General features: G+C 39.5%; 1 protein-coding gene across 2 annotated transcripts; it reads right to left on the reverse strand.

Moving 5' to 3' along the window:
* Positions 1–145: 145 nt before the first annotated feature.
* Positions 146–15,642, reverse strand: LOC121644632 (collagen alpha-2(VI) chain-like). 2 transcript variants are annotated; one of them, XM_041992714.1, is made up of 32 exons: positions 15,443–15,638; positions 13,563–13,651; positions 13,340–13,440; positions 10,718–10,861; positions 8,712–9,074; positions 8,614–8,634; positions 8,455–8,520; positions 8,270–8,368; positions 8,154–8,180; positions 8,015–8,041; positions 7,859–7,903; positions 7,704–7,757; positions 7,552–7,614; positions 7,404–7,466; positions 7,231–7,284; positions 7,101–7,136; positions 6,954–7,016; positions 6,763–6,825; positions 6,584–6,646; positions 6,433–6,495; positions 6,282–6,332; positions 6,099–6,197; positions 5,958–6,020; positions 5,845–5,880; positions 5,700–5,745; positions 5,457–5,609; positions 5,269–5,363; positions 4,002–4,183; positions 3,722–3,900; positions 3,586–3,624; positions 1,355–1,689; positions 146–897 (listed from the first exon to the last, which is right to left on the reverse strand). In XM_041992714.1, exons 2-32 carry the CDS (start codon positions 13,636–13,638, stop codon positions 631–633), a joined length of 3,036 nt encoding a protein of 1,011 aa, XP_041848648.1. In that variant the 5' UTR covers positions 13,639–13,651; positions 15,443–15,638; the 3' UTR covers positions 146–630. The 2 variants fall into 2 exon arrangements, with proteins under 2 accessions (XP_041848648.1, XP_041848649.1); XM_041992715.1 differs by lacking the exons at positions 146–897; positions 1,355–1,689 and adding an exon at positions 1,860–2,996 and having other exon boundaries at positions 15,443–15,642.
* Positions 15,643–16,331: the final 689 nt, after the last annotated feature.

A 16,331-nucleotide genomic window follows, 5' to 3' on the forward strand; every position in this document is an offset into this window, starting at 1 on the left:
ATGTCTACATGGTTTTCTGCCCTGAATAAGCTCTGATAATTACAGCATAACATGATGTTAAAAGAACTGACTCATATGGCTTTTTTTTTTTTTTTTTTTTTTGTTTTTTACTTTAGCACCATTAGAGGAAATTTTATTTTATGGAGATGGATATGTGTGTGTGTGTGTGTGAGAGAGAGAGAGAGAGAGAGAGAGAGAGAGACAAAAATAATTTTCTGAAAACTGAACATCATTAGTATAACTGACAACAAAACAAAACACATTCAGTAATCATAAACCTCTCCTTTGGGATACTTATGAGCATCTTTGTTTAGAAGTTTTGACATAGATTTGGTGTGATACAAGTGACACTCCATGTCTTTCTAGACACGTATGTGAGTGTGTGTGTGTGTGTGTGTGCATGTATGGGTATGCGTTGGTCCTGCAGGTGTTTCTTTTGGCTTTTGTAAACAAATTTCTCATCCACACAACAGGACATGTAACTATCTCAGTGCTTTATATCCAGGAACGATAATAATCACAGAAGTGAGTCTGGTGCCTCTGTGAGTGTTTATGTGTACACTGAAGGAGCTGGTCCTTGTGTCATTCTATGCCTTCTAACTCTATGTTGTAGAGCATTACAGTTCCTCACTAGCATATCCAGCGGACAAAGCGCTCAAAGAATGAAGGAGTGTTCAGCATGGTGTAGTCATCTCCTCTAAAGATGGCCGACTTGTCCCCAAGTGAAACCTTGTGCAGAACATCTTCATCTGTATCGCCTCCCATGGCGATCACCGTGGGAACACCTTCCACTCTCTTCATGGCAGTCACGCCCTCATCCAGCTGCTCGCCGGCTGTGATACCGTCAGTGATGAATACAAAGGCCACCTCAGCGTTACGCCGTGATTGGCGTCTATTCTGCAAGAACAACATCAAAGCAATAGTTCAGAAGGATGGAAAATATGCAAAAACAAACAGTTTTGCACATAAATGGCAACGGGGCAAATAAATGTATGCAGCACAAGTTATTTTTGGCTGTTCTGTTTACCTATTTGCTTTTAACAATCTGAAAGAACCAGATTTGTTCATCACATCCAGGGTCCAGCTTCATAACCCAGGAGGCCACTGATTCAGGATTTTTTTTACCCAGTCAAACTTAGTAATACTTATAAAACGTGACATAATACTTTGATTGGTATGCTTTATATGTGCAGGGAAACAAATTCACTACTAAGATTAACTTTTCACTCTTTAAAATCCATTGAAGCATTCATTTGGCTGAGGAACAAATTTCATTATTATTAACATCAACAGTGTGTTTCATCACAGGACACTCATGTGAATTTACAGTTAAAAATAACTGACTTGACAGTACCTCTATGATCACCAGATTGTTAACTGCGTAGATGATGGCACTGCCCAAAGCCGAAGAGGAATCCATGTAGGTCGTAGCTTCCAGTGAGTCCGAGATCAAGGCGAGATTATGTGTCAGCTGAAACTCCACCTTTTGTTCTGTAGGGCTGCCATACTGAAGCAAAGCTATGCGGGCATTCCTCTCATCCGTTGGGCCGCTGGCCAGTGTGAGACGGCGAGCCACGTTTTCGATGAACTCCTTGGCTCGGCGGTGATTCTCCAGGCCCATCCTCTCAGAACCGTCCAACAGGAACACCACATCCACTGGCCGCTGAACACAACTAGCCACAGCAGGCTCTGAAACAGACGCGCATAAATGCAGTGTGTGGTATTTAGTGAGCTACAGCTGGAGAACAGATGTTCAAAAATCAAAGTTAAGAAAAAAAAACATACTGGAAATCCATACATGCTGTTTGAGTTCCTCTAAATCTTCTCAGATTAGCATTGGTTTTATCAGGACCAAAATGTTATAGTTTGCTCTACTATTTTATTCTCTTGAGACTTGAATTAAAACTTGAACATATCTCATTTTATACAGGATAACATTGTTCACATCAGATAATTGCAGTCACAGAGCTGATTACATAACAGTTGGTTAAAGCCAGAATGTGGTGATTTCTCCTTCTTTATCCTAATTTACAAACCAAGCCACACAGAAGAAAAACATGCACCAGCCAAGATTATAACATACAAAATTTCCTTTGTTGTAAGTGCCTGGCCAATAAAGCAAACATGCACACAAAACAACCTCTGACTCAAACACAGAATGCTGTAAGATGCATGTTTATAACCACATATTTTTCACAAATCAAATAGCTTTTAACCAACATGAATCATTCACAAGGAAAAAAATAAAGGTCGTATCCATGGATATGTGCAAAACAGCTAAAAAAGTCTGAGTAATTCAGTGAGCTTATGATTCACAGTGGAAAGAGGGTTGATCACAGAGTGACTGTACAAAAGGAATTTAAATGGCTCTACAGTAAAATCTGCCTCTAAATTAATGAATGACATCTGCTTTCCATTTCAGTGGAAAATGGTCCTCCATTTAGATGGAAGAAGTGATATGTATATGCTGTTAACACAAATTTCTGTGACAGTCAGAAATATTCTTTGAGGAGAATTATTAATATTTTTAAACCCAAGGCTCCTCTAAATGTTCATGAAAGAACCAGCTTCATATCATGCATTAAACAAGATTAGTATTGCACCTGCAGTGTTAACAAATTTATTTGACAAAATATATTCTATATCCAGCAGAAAGCTTATTAATGATTGGCATCCATAATGGCGAGGTAGCACGATTAGCATGTTGCACTAGCAAAGCCCAAGGGCTTTCTCTGGGTCTCCCATTATGTCTCCGTAGACATATTTAAAGGAGTTGATGAAGAGTTGGGTCCACTGCTGCCTGTCTTCTCCCTGGCTGAGTTTGGCTCTCTGGGCAGTGTATGCCATGGTTGCAATGCCAAGCCCGTACTGCTGCTCGCTCAGGCCGTTCAGCATGACGGCCACACCCTCCAAGGAGGAGGGAACCAATAAGGGGCTGCCTTCTTCTGCCAGTGGCTTCCAGGGGGACAGGGATTCCCCCACAGTGATGCCCCCTCCTGCAACGAGTGGGTGGAATAACATTGTGGGCGGAGTCCCACAGATGCATCAATACAGCCAATTATGATGCCGGAGGCACATCCAGCTGCTCTAAAATGTTAGTTTGGTTTTAATAACTTACATCCCCATGATTTAGTCACAATGGAAAGGTGAGGTTACCACTTATAATGGGTTAAGCCAAAATGCAAAGTTTAAAGGTGTCAATGTGCTTCAAAGGAACTACTCAGCAAAGTGTAGGCAAATGGATGATTATATTTACTGTTTATATAGTTTCTGAGTGGGCGCCCACTGTGATATGGCAAAAAACTGCTGTTGTGGAGGTGTAGGACAGCTTGAGTCATACAAATAAGGTTTAAAGTTTCTCATCATGGACATTCATCCTGTTTTACTCAGTTGTATATACAAAACCAAGAGAACATGTTTCACAAAGATATGAAAACTGTCCTGACAAGAGGAAGCCAGTATTCATATATAGTTCGTGAAGCACTTAATTCGAAGCTTACTGAGCCTTCATAGAGTTCCTTAAATATTTAAGCTTAATACAAATTAAGAAAAGAACCCAGAGAATGAAATACATGAAAATCTTACCTGATTTACAAGGCAGATCAGGGCATACAATAAAAGGATCTAGCAAAGACAGAGACAATGTTAGAGAAACACAAATTGAAAAAAAATGGTCTACTAAATGTACATGTTGCACGCTAAATGTGTTTTCTTTGTTTACCTGGGCAGAGCACAGTCTCAATCTTGTCAATGAACTCCTCTGCCACAAGGTCTGCGAAGCGTCTCATTCCCATCACTCTTCCATCCTTCTGACAAGCGATGCTCTGCAGGCTCTCATTCTCCTCAATCTGCTCAAACATGTCTCCGATACCAATGGCGCTCACATCGACACTGGGATCACTGTTCAAATGCACCAATACACACAACTATGAATACAAGCACTGAGATGAAAAAACGCTTCCATTCTCACAAATTTTTGCACAAAATTCAAAATGCAGCACCTGCACAGGTAGGTGAGCAGATTTTCATCATCTCTTGGGTCAAAGCGTCCATCAGTAATGACAACAACAGTGACGTTGGCTTTGGCTCTGCGGCTGTCCCTGATCAGGACGTCATAGGCGTACTTCAGAGCTGATGGCGTCCAAGTTCCTCCTGCAATCCACTCTAAACGTTTCACTGAGTCCTGAATGATGAAGAGGGCAGGATGTAAGCAACCAAAATATGTTGTGCCAGACAAAAGAAAGAAGGCAGAAGGTGTCCTGAAAATTTCGTCAAGACATTTTTTGCAACTTTAAGGAAATCGAGGCAGTAAAGTCTGTTGCTAGCATGTTTTTTTTGTGTGTTCAAGTTAAATTTTAAACTTGTGGACTTTGGAGGGACCTGGCTTTCCCAGATTAAATTGCAATTATAAAGTTGAGAGTTAACAACAACTGTCTGCCTAAACTAGATGGGTCATACCCTTTTGTTCAGCAAAAAACAATGTACGTGTGTCCCAAAGAGATAGCACTGCTAGCATAGTAGAATTAGCTAATCTTAGTAACATATGTTATCAATATTAGTCATTAAAGATTAAATAAAGACTTAAAGTAACAAAGAAAGATTAAAATAATCTAAAAATGCATACTCTGGCTAAACTAACTGAGCATTTAGTTTTGTTTGACTTTTTTGTGTATTTTCAGTGTGTTTACCATTGACACTAAAAAAAGAAGAAGAAGAAGAAAAAAGCCCAATCAATTTTTCTCTGCTCCGTTTGTGCCAATCAGTTTTAAGCTCATTTCACTCATAATGTAAATCATTAAAAGTGGACTAAAATATTGTATTTAATTTGAAAGTCTGAGGAAGTTATCTATCACCTGGGTCAACAAAGTCTGAAGCATATCTCTCAACGACAAAAAAAGGCAATTATCAGATGTACATTAGAAACCATTTGGTGTTCTGGTAAATATTTTTATCTGCAAGACCTTGCACATCAAAATATAGTGCTAGAAAGAAATTAAATGCTCATGATCATTAGAGAACACAAAATTAGTTTTTCTAGCTCTTGAATTAGGTTAACCATCTTCTGCACATCAGCTTCTACACACTGATAAATGTCAGTATTACATAGTCTCACTGTGATGACTTCATGCGACTAAATGTGAACAGACACATCTGGTCAGCTTTGATTAATTAAAAACCATGTGGTGTAAAGGAGACTAGCAGTCTGTGCTTAAAATAAACTTTGATGATCTGTACATCTGTGTTTATTTATTTCTGTCCTCATAAGACCTTAAAAGCAGCCAGGGAGTCAATCTTGGGGTCATTGAGCTTGATGGCCTGGAAGGTCCCGCTGTGGCTGTACTGAACAACTCCAACTCTTGTGCCTGGGAAAAAGAGCAATTGAGTTATCATATACTTTAACTGGTCATCTTTAAAGATCTTGCATCAAACATTACAACTGTGATAGGCTTATTTACCCGTCTCTGACTGGGGGTCTTTGGCAAAGGATCCCAGTCTGTTAATGGTGTTGATGACAAAGTTCTTCTCTAGAGTGAAGTTGGTGAGACCGACAGATTCTGAGCTATCAATAACAAATACAATGTCCAGGGCTCCACAACGTTTCTCACAATCTGTAGATAAGAACACAGACTATGAGGAACTGACATTTTAACAGAATGTTGTCAGATCATGAATTCTTGTAGGCTTGGGACTAAACTCACCACAACAGCCACAGGTCTCTCTGATGTAATTCATGACATCACATTCCTGCAGGTATATATATAAAAAAAAATCCATTACATTCATCACATGTTCTGTGTGTTTTTGTCAAAATGGTTGATGTGTGATAAGATGAAATGTTCTCACAGTGAGACCAGGATCTCCCTCAGGACCAGGATCACCCTGCAGAAAAGAAAACATGAAGTAATGTCCTGCTGCTCTGTGTTGTTTAGTTATCTGGTATGTTTTTGTAAGCTTACATCACGCCCAGGATCTCCCTTTTGTCCTCTTTGTCCAGGCTCCCCATTAGATCCTGGCTCACCCTGTTGAAAGGAAAGAAATTACTAACTTGTAATCTTAAGTGAGTGGATAATTGCAACTACATACAGGGAAGTACTTACTGGCTCTCCTGGAGTTCCTTTATCACCCGGCTCGCCTCTTTGACCACAGTCTCCTCTGCTGCCACGAGGTCCACGATTGCCCTTCTCTCCCCTTTCACCCTGCAGATCAGCAGAGGAAACTTGTGTCAAGTAAGTGTTTCACGCCAGCTAGAAAATGTGAACTGAGTTAGAATTGTTTGTTACCGGTGATCCCCTTGATCCTGGATAGCTAAAGCCAGGTCTTCCAGGGTCTCCCTGAAGACACAAAGCCACCAGTCAAGACAAAGAATTACAGCTATCCAAAACAGACTAAAAAGATGCAACCAGAAGGAGACACATGCATAGAGGTGCTAACCTTTGGTCCAGGTGATCCAGGTTCTCCTCTGGGTCCAGCATCCCCAGGATCACCTGTAGTACCCTAAAGTTCAAAGAGAGTTAAAGCAAGCTAGATGCCACTTTTTTTTTAGAGATTTTATGAGGATTACCTAATATAACTTTTAACTTACATTTCTTCCAGGCTCTCCTGCAGCCCCTTGTGATCCCCTGGGTCCTGGCAAGCCATTGTCTCCCTGTTTTCCATCAAACAAGGTTTAGAAATTGTACAGCAAAAGCAGGTTTTTAAAGCTATAAGGACTTTATATAGTCTTTAGAACCATATACGGATAGTTGTAAAAGCTCTTCCTACCTTTGTCCCTTTGCCCCCTGATTCACCTAAAAGTCCTCTCGGGCCCTCTGGTCCACTTTCACCCTATAACACAGCAAAACCAGTATTTAGCCTCCTAGTGACACAACAATGAAACACATCTGAAGACAAACTATTTGGGCATATGTATGCAAATGTTTCAAGCTTGTATCATTGTGTATATGAACTCATACTTTGTCGCCTTTAATGCCGTCTAGCCCTTGTATCCCCTTTGGCCCGTAGTCGCCTCTTCTCCCCTAAAATAACATCGAGGCTATCAGGCATCGTAAAAACAAAAGATGCAGAAGAGGATTCGGTTCAAGTGAATCTGGTATTCTTACTAGCTCGCCTTTGGTTCCAGGAGATCCAGGAGATCCCTAAAGAAAAAACAAACAAACACCTAAATAAGTAAAGTTTTTCAAGTAACTTGGGGTATCTTTGAAGGTTTTTGTCTGTAACAGTGCTCCGTACTGGGTTTCCTTTTTGTCCAGGAACACCAGGTGATCCAGGACTTCCCCTCTCCCCCTGTAGATGAAACACCAGAGTTTAGCTTTTTACCTCCAACACTTTAATCAGTTTTAATAATATCTTTAGGCAACAAGTTCGCCCCATTAAAGGCCAACTCTTCCTGTTTTCTGATTTACCTTTGGTCCGACCTCTCCAGATGAGCCAGGAGGGCCAGGTTTTCCAGGGTTCCCAGGATCACCCTGGAGATAATTAAGTAGAGTTTAACGAGGGACATGATAGGTGATGGATTGGGATTTAAGAGTTACTGGTAAAGTTACAGCATACCTTCTCTCCATCAGTTCCAGAAGGACCACGCTCACCAAAGTCTCCAGGGTGACCATCAGGACCCTGAAAACCAATAAAACAAGCCATAAGTAGACTATAACACAGCACATTATAGATACCCCAACAGATTTAGATTATAATCAATGCCATACTCTGTCGCCTGGGTCTCCTTTGCAGCCTGGAGCACCAATCCGACCAATTTTACCCTAAAAACAAAAACAATTACATTACCACATTATTACCAGATGACATTTTCGAAACATATGCTCCCAAAAGAGCAAAGCAAAAATAATTCTCAAAATTTTACCTTCTGTCCATCTGTTCCGTTGCGTCCTGGAATACCTGCCACACCCTGACAACAAAAACAAAGACAGATGGACAATAAAGATACATTTTTTTTCAGTAATTTATAATAATCAGCAGGTAGACAATCAATAAAGAAAAATAAAATGAAACCGCCTACCTTTTTCCCCTGAGTTCCCATTTCTCCCTGTGGTCGGACAAAAGATAAACAAAATACTTATCAATTAAGATTATCAGCACATTTGAACAGACTAAAATTCATTATGAAACTGCATGCTGAACAAAAAAGCAACTCTCACCTTCTCGCCTCTCTGGCCTGGTTCACCCTACAAAGAGATGAAAGGAATATTTAGTCTCAAACAATGCTAATGTTTGTTCTGGAGTGGTGGATGATGGGTCACTGAAAGCCTTTTACTTTAATACCGGGCTGACCGATAGGACCTTCAATCCCGGGGTCTCCTTGGCGACCTCTCTCTCCTTTGTCTCCTGATTGACCGATGTCTCCTTTGGCTCCCTGCAGTCATTGTGTTTAAAGAATTAAAACAGTGAGATATGAATGACAGGTGCATATTGTTAATGTTGTAAATGTGTAAAACTTACTTTCTGTCCTCTGTGACCTTTTGGACCAGGAGGCCCATCTGTTTCTAGACAGGACACTTTGTAACACTGCATTATGCAAGCAATAAATAAGTCAGTGAATACAGTAGGGCAAAAAAATTGTTCAATTTAACACTATTTCTCTTAGATGTTTAGTCTTACCTCTGTGTAAGCCACATGTTTCTGTGAAGACAAAAGAAACAAAGCATGACCAGAGGGTCAAAAGCAAGGTTCAATCTGTGCATATATTTGTGTGTTACCATTGTCTTGATGATGCGCTCTATGGTCTCTGTGTGTATTCTCGGTCTGCCTTGACTCAGATTCACAGCAATGAATTCATCCCTGTAGACAGAAGCTGGCGAGTTTGCAATCTCCCTCAATCCCGTCTCTTCAATGTTTGTAGACGCTGCCACGACAAAGAGCCGGATGCCCCTTTCACGAGCTTCTTCTGCTGCCACCTTAATACCCCCGCACGGGTTTCCAGTCACATGGCCATCAGTGATGACCACAGCAAAACGGAGGGCTGACGGGTATGTGGGCGAACGCAGCATTTCCTGAAAAGTGGCTTTGAGGGCGCAATCGGTGTAGGTTCCCTTGCCAAGGTAAACGATTTTGTTGAGACGCTATGAAAAAAAGGGAATGATGAAAGGGGGTCATGAAGGGTAGATTATAACCTGAAATATACATCTCATCCTTTGGGAGTTAAAGAGTCAAGTCAAGTCAACTTTATTTATAAACATGTTTAAAAACAACATATGTTGATCAAAGGACTGTACAACTAAGAGTGATAAAAAAATTACAAGACTATTAAAACACAAGCATAAAACAAATAATCAGCAAATAATGGCAAAGCTCAGTCTGGTTTAAAAGCTGCATTTTGGACCATCTGCAAACGGTGCACAAGGGACTGACCCACACCTGAAAAGAGGCCGTTTCAGTAGCCAAGCCTAGATGAAACAAAAGCATGAATGACTTTTTCAAAATTACAAAAGGACAGAAAATGCTTGACTTTTGCAATAATTCTGATAAAGACGGGGCCTGACCATGCCGCTTACATTTTTGTCAAATCAAAAGACACTATCAAAAATTACTCCCAGGTTTTAATGGAGGTTTTGCTGTACTGGTAAAGGACCAAGATCAACTTTCTAGGCAATGCCAGCAAGAACCTGTTCACTAATATCTGCACAAAAACTGTGGTGTGGAAAACATGTCAGTTTTTAAAAGCACTTTCAAGTAGAAATTATGTCAGGAACATGTGACATTGCAGGAGCTAGCTACAAACTAATAAGCTATACCATCTCCTGGAAAGCATAAAAATGCCTTTCAAAATCTACGTCTTATGTAGATACACAAACCAGTTTTAGAGGTGGGTGGGTTTTGCCGTAGTTGGACAGAGTGAGAACTGCTCTCTTGCTAGTTGATTCTGGTCTTTGTGCTAAGCTAAGTAAACAGGCTTCTCATGCACATGCATTTAACATACCAGAACATCTGTGGGGATTAGCAAATGCACATCTACATGTTTTAATGTTTTGCTGCCATTTTATATAAAGAACAATTTGAGCTGGGGAGTGCTCTTGTTTGCATTGGTGCTGGTGCTTTGGAAAAGAGAAGTCTAAGTGGACAAACATCTGATTTTGGTGGAATGAAACTAAGTGTTAAATACTGAAGCTTGTTCAGTGCAGCTGCTCTGTATGATTTTTCTCGTGCACTTTTTCTTAACATCCATGTTACTTCATCCTTTTGGTCATGAAATCAGCTGTTGTTTGCCCCTTGTGGCTTGAGGTAACTTTCAGCCAATCAGCAATCGATCACTGTGTAGCCTTGATCGAAAGCCTAGCTATTAGCTTTGTGGAGGACTGCTCATCTGTTCATTTCCATTGAAAACTGACTGTGATGGCTGAAGGTAACATTGATAGATACCTTTGTGTAAATATAAATGGACTGTTATTTTCTCTTTTATTATAGTAATTTTGTACAGTAAATATAGGTCATTTTGACATGAATTAGTAGCCAAACACGGCTGTTATAAATGAAGGCTTAGTCCTCAAATAGAAAGGATCCTTTGTTAATGTCATTAGTAGAACCAGCGTCTACAGATTTTTCTATGTCAGCAGAACATAATGTTTAGGCACTCACATATTGATTAAATAATTTACAAATATTTACTAAAATGTTTGTGTTAGGTTGTCCAAACTGAGAGAAATTAAATAAAATGACCCATTTTTTTTATGATAGCCTCCCAAGTGTGTGTGTGAGTGTTACTCACATCGATGAATTCAGACTTGGGTCCGATGGCACTGATAATCGCTTGTGTCTGGGAAAAGTGCAGTCCACCGGTTTTCCAGTTGATCTTTACCGCACCCCTGATTTCTTCATCTTCCAAACGTTGTACAAACTGTGTAGTGAAATCCTGCAACAAGAAGATACCACACATTACATTTCATTGTTAATTCAGTCAATGTGATCAATTACCACTTAGAAATAACTATCGCTGTCTGTTTTAAGTAATAGAGCTTATCCCAGCTTACATTTTGACTTCCCATGGCCTTAAGATAACAGATTTAGTTAAGGACTGGCCCGTCTCCACTGTCTAACAGTGTTTGGTTATAGTTACATGTAAGTAAATTACAATATACAGTAGATACAGCTGCAATCTAGTCAAGGTACTGTGAAAAAATATACAGCGAAACTAAATTTTATACAAATTTTAGATTTCAAAAAGAGTTGCTTATCATAACAACATTAAAAAAATGTATTCATTCACTCTTTCATTTTAGTTTAACTCGTTTAATCTGCTTCAAGGTATTTGTTTAAAATAGCAAAAGTTTATTGCTCACGGTTACACACTAAAAAAAAGGTTGGTTAAGAACAGGACAAGATCATGACTTGGGCTAAATTGCTTTCTTTTACAACATGACTGTTACAGCATGCCATTTTGTTGGTTGTCTGAGTGATGCACCAACACAGTCATTCACTGGTTTATAAATGACAAGAATTCTGCACTAACACTTACGGAATAACCACAATTATAAGAAAATTGACTGAAATTTTTCATTTTTATAAGAGATCATTTTGTAATTCGTATTGCCTCTTGTCAGGCAATAAAGTCAATACAAATTGTTCCAGGCAGCTCAAGTTTATCGTACTTTTGACAAGCTGACTACACCGAGGCTAAAGGTCATGCAGACCGATAGAAATACCTTTCAGTGCTGAAAATTCAGCAATATTTTCTTTCTGAAAAAAACAAGTTTACCTGCTATAAAAATATGAGGATTGTTCTCTAGTTTACAACAGAGCTGGGCGATACTTCAAAATTTGGTTTCGATCTGATACTAAATAAATCCAGAGCAAGTAACGGCGATACTTATACTGATACTTTTCCCCTGAAATTTCACAATCATTTAATGATTTTGATTTAATTATTGATCATGATTATGATCATAATCATACACAGTATAAAGATTTTGTAAAAAAAAAAAAAAAAAGATTAATTAACTGAATGGCCGAACTGAGACATGTAAATGTAAGCTTTTATGTTTGTGAACAATATAAAATAACATCAACAATGTAACAAAATGATAAAATAACTGTTATTCCATTTTACCACACATAACTGATAAAAATAAACAGTTCAAATTAGCTAAAAAAGCTATTTATCTACCCAGCCCTATTTTACAATCTTTGTGCAAAGCTAAATTAGTTAGCTATTTCCTTATGCTTGTTTGCCTGCTGTAAAATTGTTGTCAAAACAAATACTTAAACCTAGGAAAACAGAATCACAGTCCTATCTCCTACTCTGCTAATATATATATATATATAACAAGTTTCTAATCCTAGTAAAATGTCTTAAAGATGTTCTTTTACATATTCCAAAACATATCATATGAGCAAAATCAGCCATGAACAGAATTGGAGGAAATTTCTGGTTTGAATCCACAGAGCATAGAAAGGTGAGGTCAGACAGTCAATATCTTCATCATGAAGGGCTGGAGGAGGTGAACGTGCACAGTCATTAGACATGCATTGTGAGGAAATGAGAAGCTAACATTACATGGAATACATTATCTTTGGGCTTGCTTGGGTTAGCAGCTAGCAGCTGGGTCATTATCCACTGGGATTGGGTCCAACAGAGTAAGGCCTTGCTAGCAGCCACGACTCTGAACTAGGCCAAGCGAGAGGCCAGTAGCAGTGGGGAACTAGCAGCTAGGCTAACTTCTCTTCACTGCCTGTGTTAGCTTCTCATTTTATGGTGGGTTGAGATGTTGACAAGGTGAAATTAGGATATTCATATTCACTAAATAAGGCCAATTGTGTAGACTCATATCCATTTTAAGGTAATGAGAATTTTTTTTCTTTCTTTTTTCTTTTACAGCAACAAATTTCCAAGTTTTTCGGGGGCGGTTCATAACTGTAGTGTGAGACTAAATTAATGCTTGAGCTTAAAACAGTAATGTATAACAATAAAATATTAGTGACAAAAAATGGAGCTTATTAAATTCTTGAAAATGATCTTTCCAGGTAATTTAGTCAACCAACACAGGTGCACTTTGCTACTAGATGGATGGCGTTAGAGGTGATTGCTATTTCCAACTTGACTGCAAGATGTCAGTAAATGTTACAAACTACAGTATATCACCCCATTTAATATCAAAAGATATGACAATAAGTTACATTACTTTGACTTAGTGATTAATATGGATTACAGATTACATATTTTACAGGATTACAGGCAATTTATCAGCTTTTACAATCCAAAAATTACATTCTTAACCCTGAAGAACAAGGCTCAGCTAGAATTCTGAATTACAGCTTGTGCTTTCTTAGCTCTGACCAAGTGAAATCGAGTGCTGTGGAAAAAGGTGAATAAAATTGTAAATAAATGTGGAACCTTGATGCTCGTCACCAGCGCACCGGGGGGAGACTCCTGCAGAGCGATGGTCTCAGACGTGTCAATGGTAAAGTATACGTCTATTGGACATTCATTCTTTTCTGCAATGAAGACACACAAACAAACATAACATGAAATTCCAGTAGAATATGAAAATGTATAAAATGCTGATGTTAATTCATTGTTAGTATTGCTGTGAGGAACTCTGTTTTATGGCACTCACTGCTGCACTCTGCTCTCTGGGCATGAGTCAAGGCTCCAAAAAGAAGACAGAGCAAAATGACCTCTAATCCCAGCATCTTCTTCTCCTGTCTGACAGAGAGGTACAAACATAGCCAACCATGTGTTTCTTTCTTTATAAAATAAAGGAGACCGAATTCAGAAAACAGGAAGACATACTGTGCATGTAAAGATGATAAAGAGACAAAAAAAAGTAATTGTAAATAATACAGCATAGGTTTTCAGCTAATATATATTTTATCATGTAGAATTGCTTAACTGTTAATTCGTCCAGATTCTGCAAACGTTTTAAATTAAACATCCCGCCAAATAATGCATTTCTGTTCCCCAGAGACCAAAATGGCTGCTACACAGTTATGTAATGGGTTTCAAATGACAGGAGTCAAACATGGCTCTTTGTTTTGTGCTTAAGAGATGAAGAATGAAAAAAATGGAAGTAAGGAGATGTGACCAACCTTTACTTTAAACTGAACAGAGTTGCCTAACAACAGCCACAACCTCTTTTTTTCCCATACTAAGAATAGCACTGTAGAGTTTGATCAAATAAAGGTTTGGGGCTAAAACATGTTACTAATTATCTGTCATAACAAAATACTTCTTATTTCTTTGCTGAAAAAAGGCCAAAATTATTTTGTGGGCCGTGAGACTGACGATCTGGCTGCATATGTAGCAGAGAGCACACTTTAAATACACTATGGTTCAAATTTTGGTTTTAGACCAAATGATTTCACAAGGCCTCCGATTATTGTTCTCCAAGAAAATTTCAGCACTTTCACAGCAAACGTGTTTACAGCTTGTCCAGACCAGATTTACCCTTCAGGAAGAACTGACATGTCATCGTTTCCACAGCATGTATGTAGACAAGAGGCTGAGACTGTTCTTTGTAAAATTTGCTCTCCCTTTCTCTAAATAATCTTATTTTGTCCCACAGTTCAAACATGTGGCTGATTGGATAATTGGTGAATCAAAATCGGTCGTCATGTGAACGCAAACATGTTCTAGTGTGTTTAGCTTGGTGTTAGCTCTGAGGCTGACCTTTGACAGGATTAAGTTGGTGATATGTATTGCATTCATGGCTTTTAGGGTCTCAGAAGAGTCTGTAGCCCCGGCACAGAGTCCGGTCAGGGAAAAAATAATAATATTAATAAAAAAATGCTGGCTGTAAAGAAATCTATCACGGTCCATCAACCTCAGCAGCCTACAACTAGCCAGTTCCACGTACAAGGAACTGATACCAACTAATATACACTGAATTTATTATGTTTAAAAAAAAAAGAAAAAGAGAGAAAAGAAAATGATTTTTATAAGATAAATAAATACAGCACAATTTTCACTGCAAATATTATCCTTAGCATTAAAAAAATATTTTAGGGACAGCACCTTTACAGCTAATCAAATCCTTCCGCCACTACCACTTTTAAGTCTGATTTTTCATTTTAACTGGATATCACCCAACCCTTTCCATGAGCCACACGCTTTGCTGTGGCTCCCTCTAGCGGACAGACAGCTGTGGGCGAGGAGTCGCTCCTGCAGAAGTTCGCACTCATCTCCCACTGTACACGCCAGAAGAGTAAGTGGAAATTCTCAAAGCATTTCATCACTACACAGGTGAATATCATGCATAATATACAGGCATGGCAGACAAACAGTACAGCGTATATTCTCAAGAAGCTTTCTTAAGAGATGTGAAGCCAGTCCAAACTTTTTTCACACAGCAGTTTGGACTACCTCAAGAAACACCGTGGAGTTTATAGGGAGAAAAAGCACAAATAAAACAAAGGAGGGACAGATATTAGATGAGACAAAGACGAGGGGACCTAAAAATAGCTAAACAAACTATTGTGCGTAAAAATCGCAGCTTACCCAAACCCTTTCCAACTTCAAAACTTTGTAAGCAGCAGCTCCTCAGTTGATTATCTCATCTCCACAGGAGAAAAAGCCGCGGGAGAAAAGGGGGTTACGGGAGGAGAGAGTGGAAAAGAAAAGCCGTAGATGCACGTTTACTTCCCGTAGAAGATCCGTCCGTTCGCCCTCCTGTCCCGGTCCAGCCCAAGCAACAAGCCCAGATCCCTCCTCCTCCTCTGCGCGCTCGACTCACCTCATTGCGCGTTGCTGTCCGCTTGGGGGCGCGGTAGCTCCGCTGGAGCTCGCGTGTGTGCGCGCGTGCGTGCGCCACAACGCTAGGATGCCAAAAAGAGTAGCTGGGTTCTCTCTTTCAGAATACATTATTCCTCATGTCCGTTTAGCATCAGGAGATATGACCGTTTATTGGATGTAGCTCTCAGTGGAACACATGGCAAGCCTGGAGACACACTCTGCCTACATGCAGCCCATATAGTGCATTTGTGGTTAATCTCAAGCATGTGGAGGTGCAGAATAAAATGAAGCAGACTTAGCTCCCACCATACTCATAATACACACATGAACTGGTCCTTGAATGTCTGGTGGTCTGTTTGCAATTAGAGGGCCGAGTGAGAGGAGTTTACAGCCGGTGTAAACACTTGCAGCCCAGCCATGAGTCTTCGCACCATGTTTATACATTTGTAGGTGCTCCAGTCACCCGTTTGCCTATTTGTATGTGTTTAAGCATTTGGGCACATAGTTGGTGGTCTCCCCTTAAAAGGATTTACAGTGACTCAACATATCTGCAGACACACTTCTGTGTTTTATTCCATTTCATCGCTGCTGATTAAGGCTACCATTGGAATAATTGTATTCAATCCAGAAAATGGGAGGCATGTTAGCCACAAGT

This window comes from Melanotaenia boesemani, chromosome 8 (assembly GCF_017639745.1).
Source record: "Melanotaenia boesemani isolate fMelBoe1 chromosome 8, fMelBoe1.pri, whole genome shotgun sequence".
NCBI lineage: Eukaryota > Metazoa > Chordata > Actinopteri > Atheriniformes > Melanotaeniidae > Melanotaenia > Melanotaenia boesemani.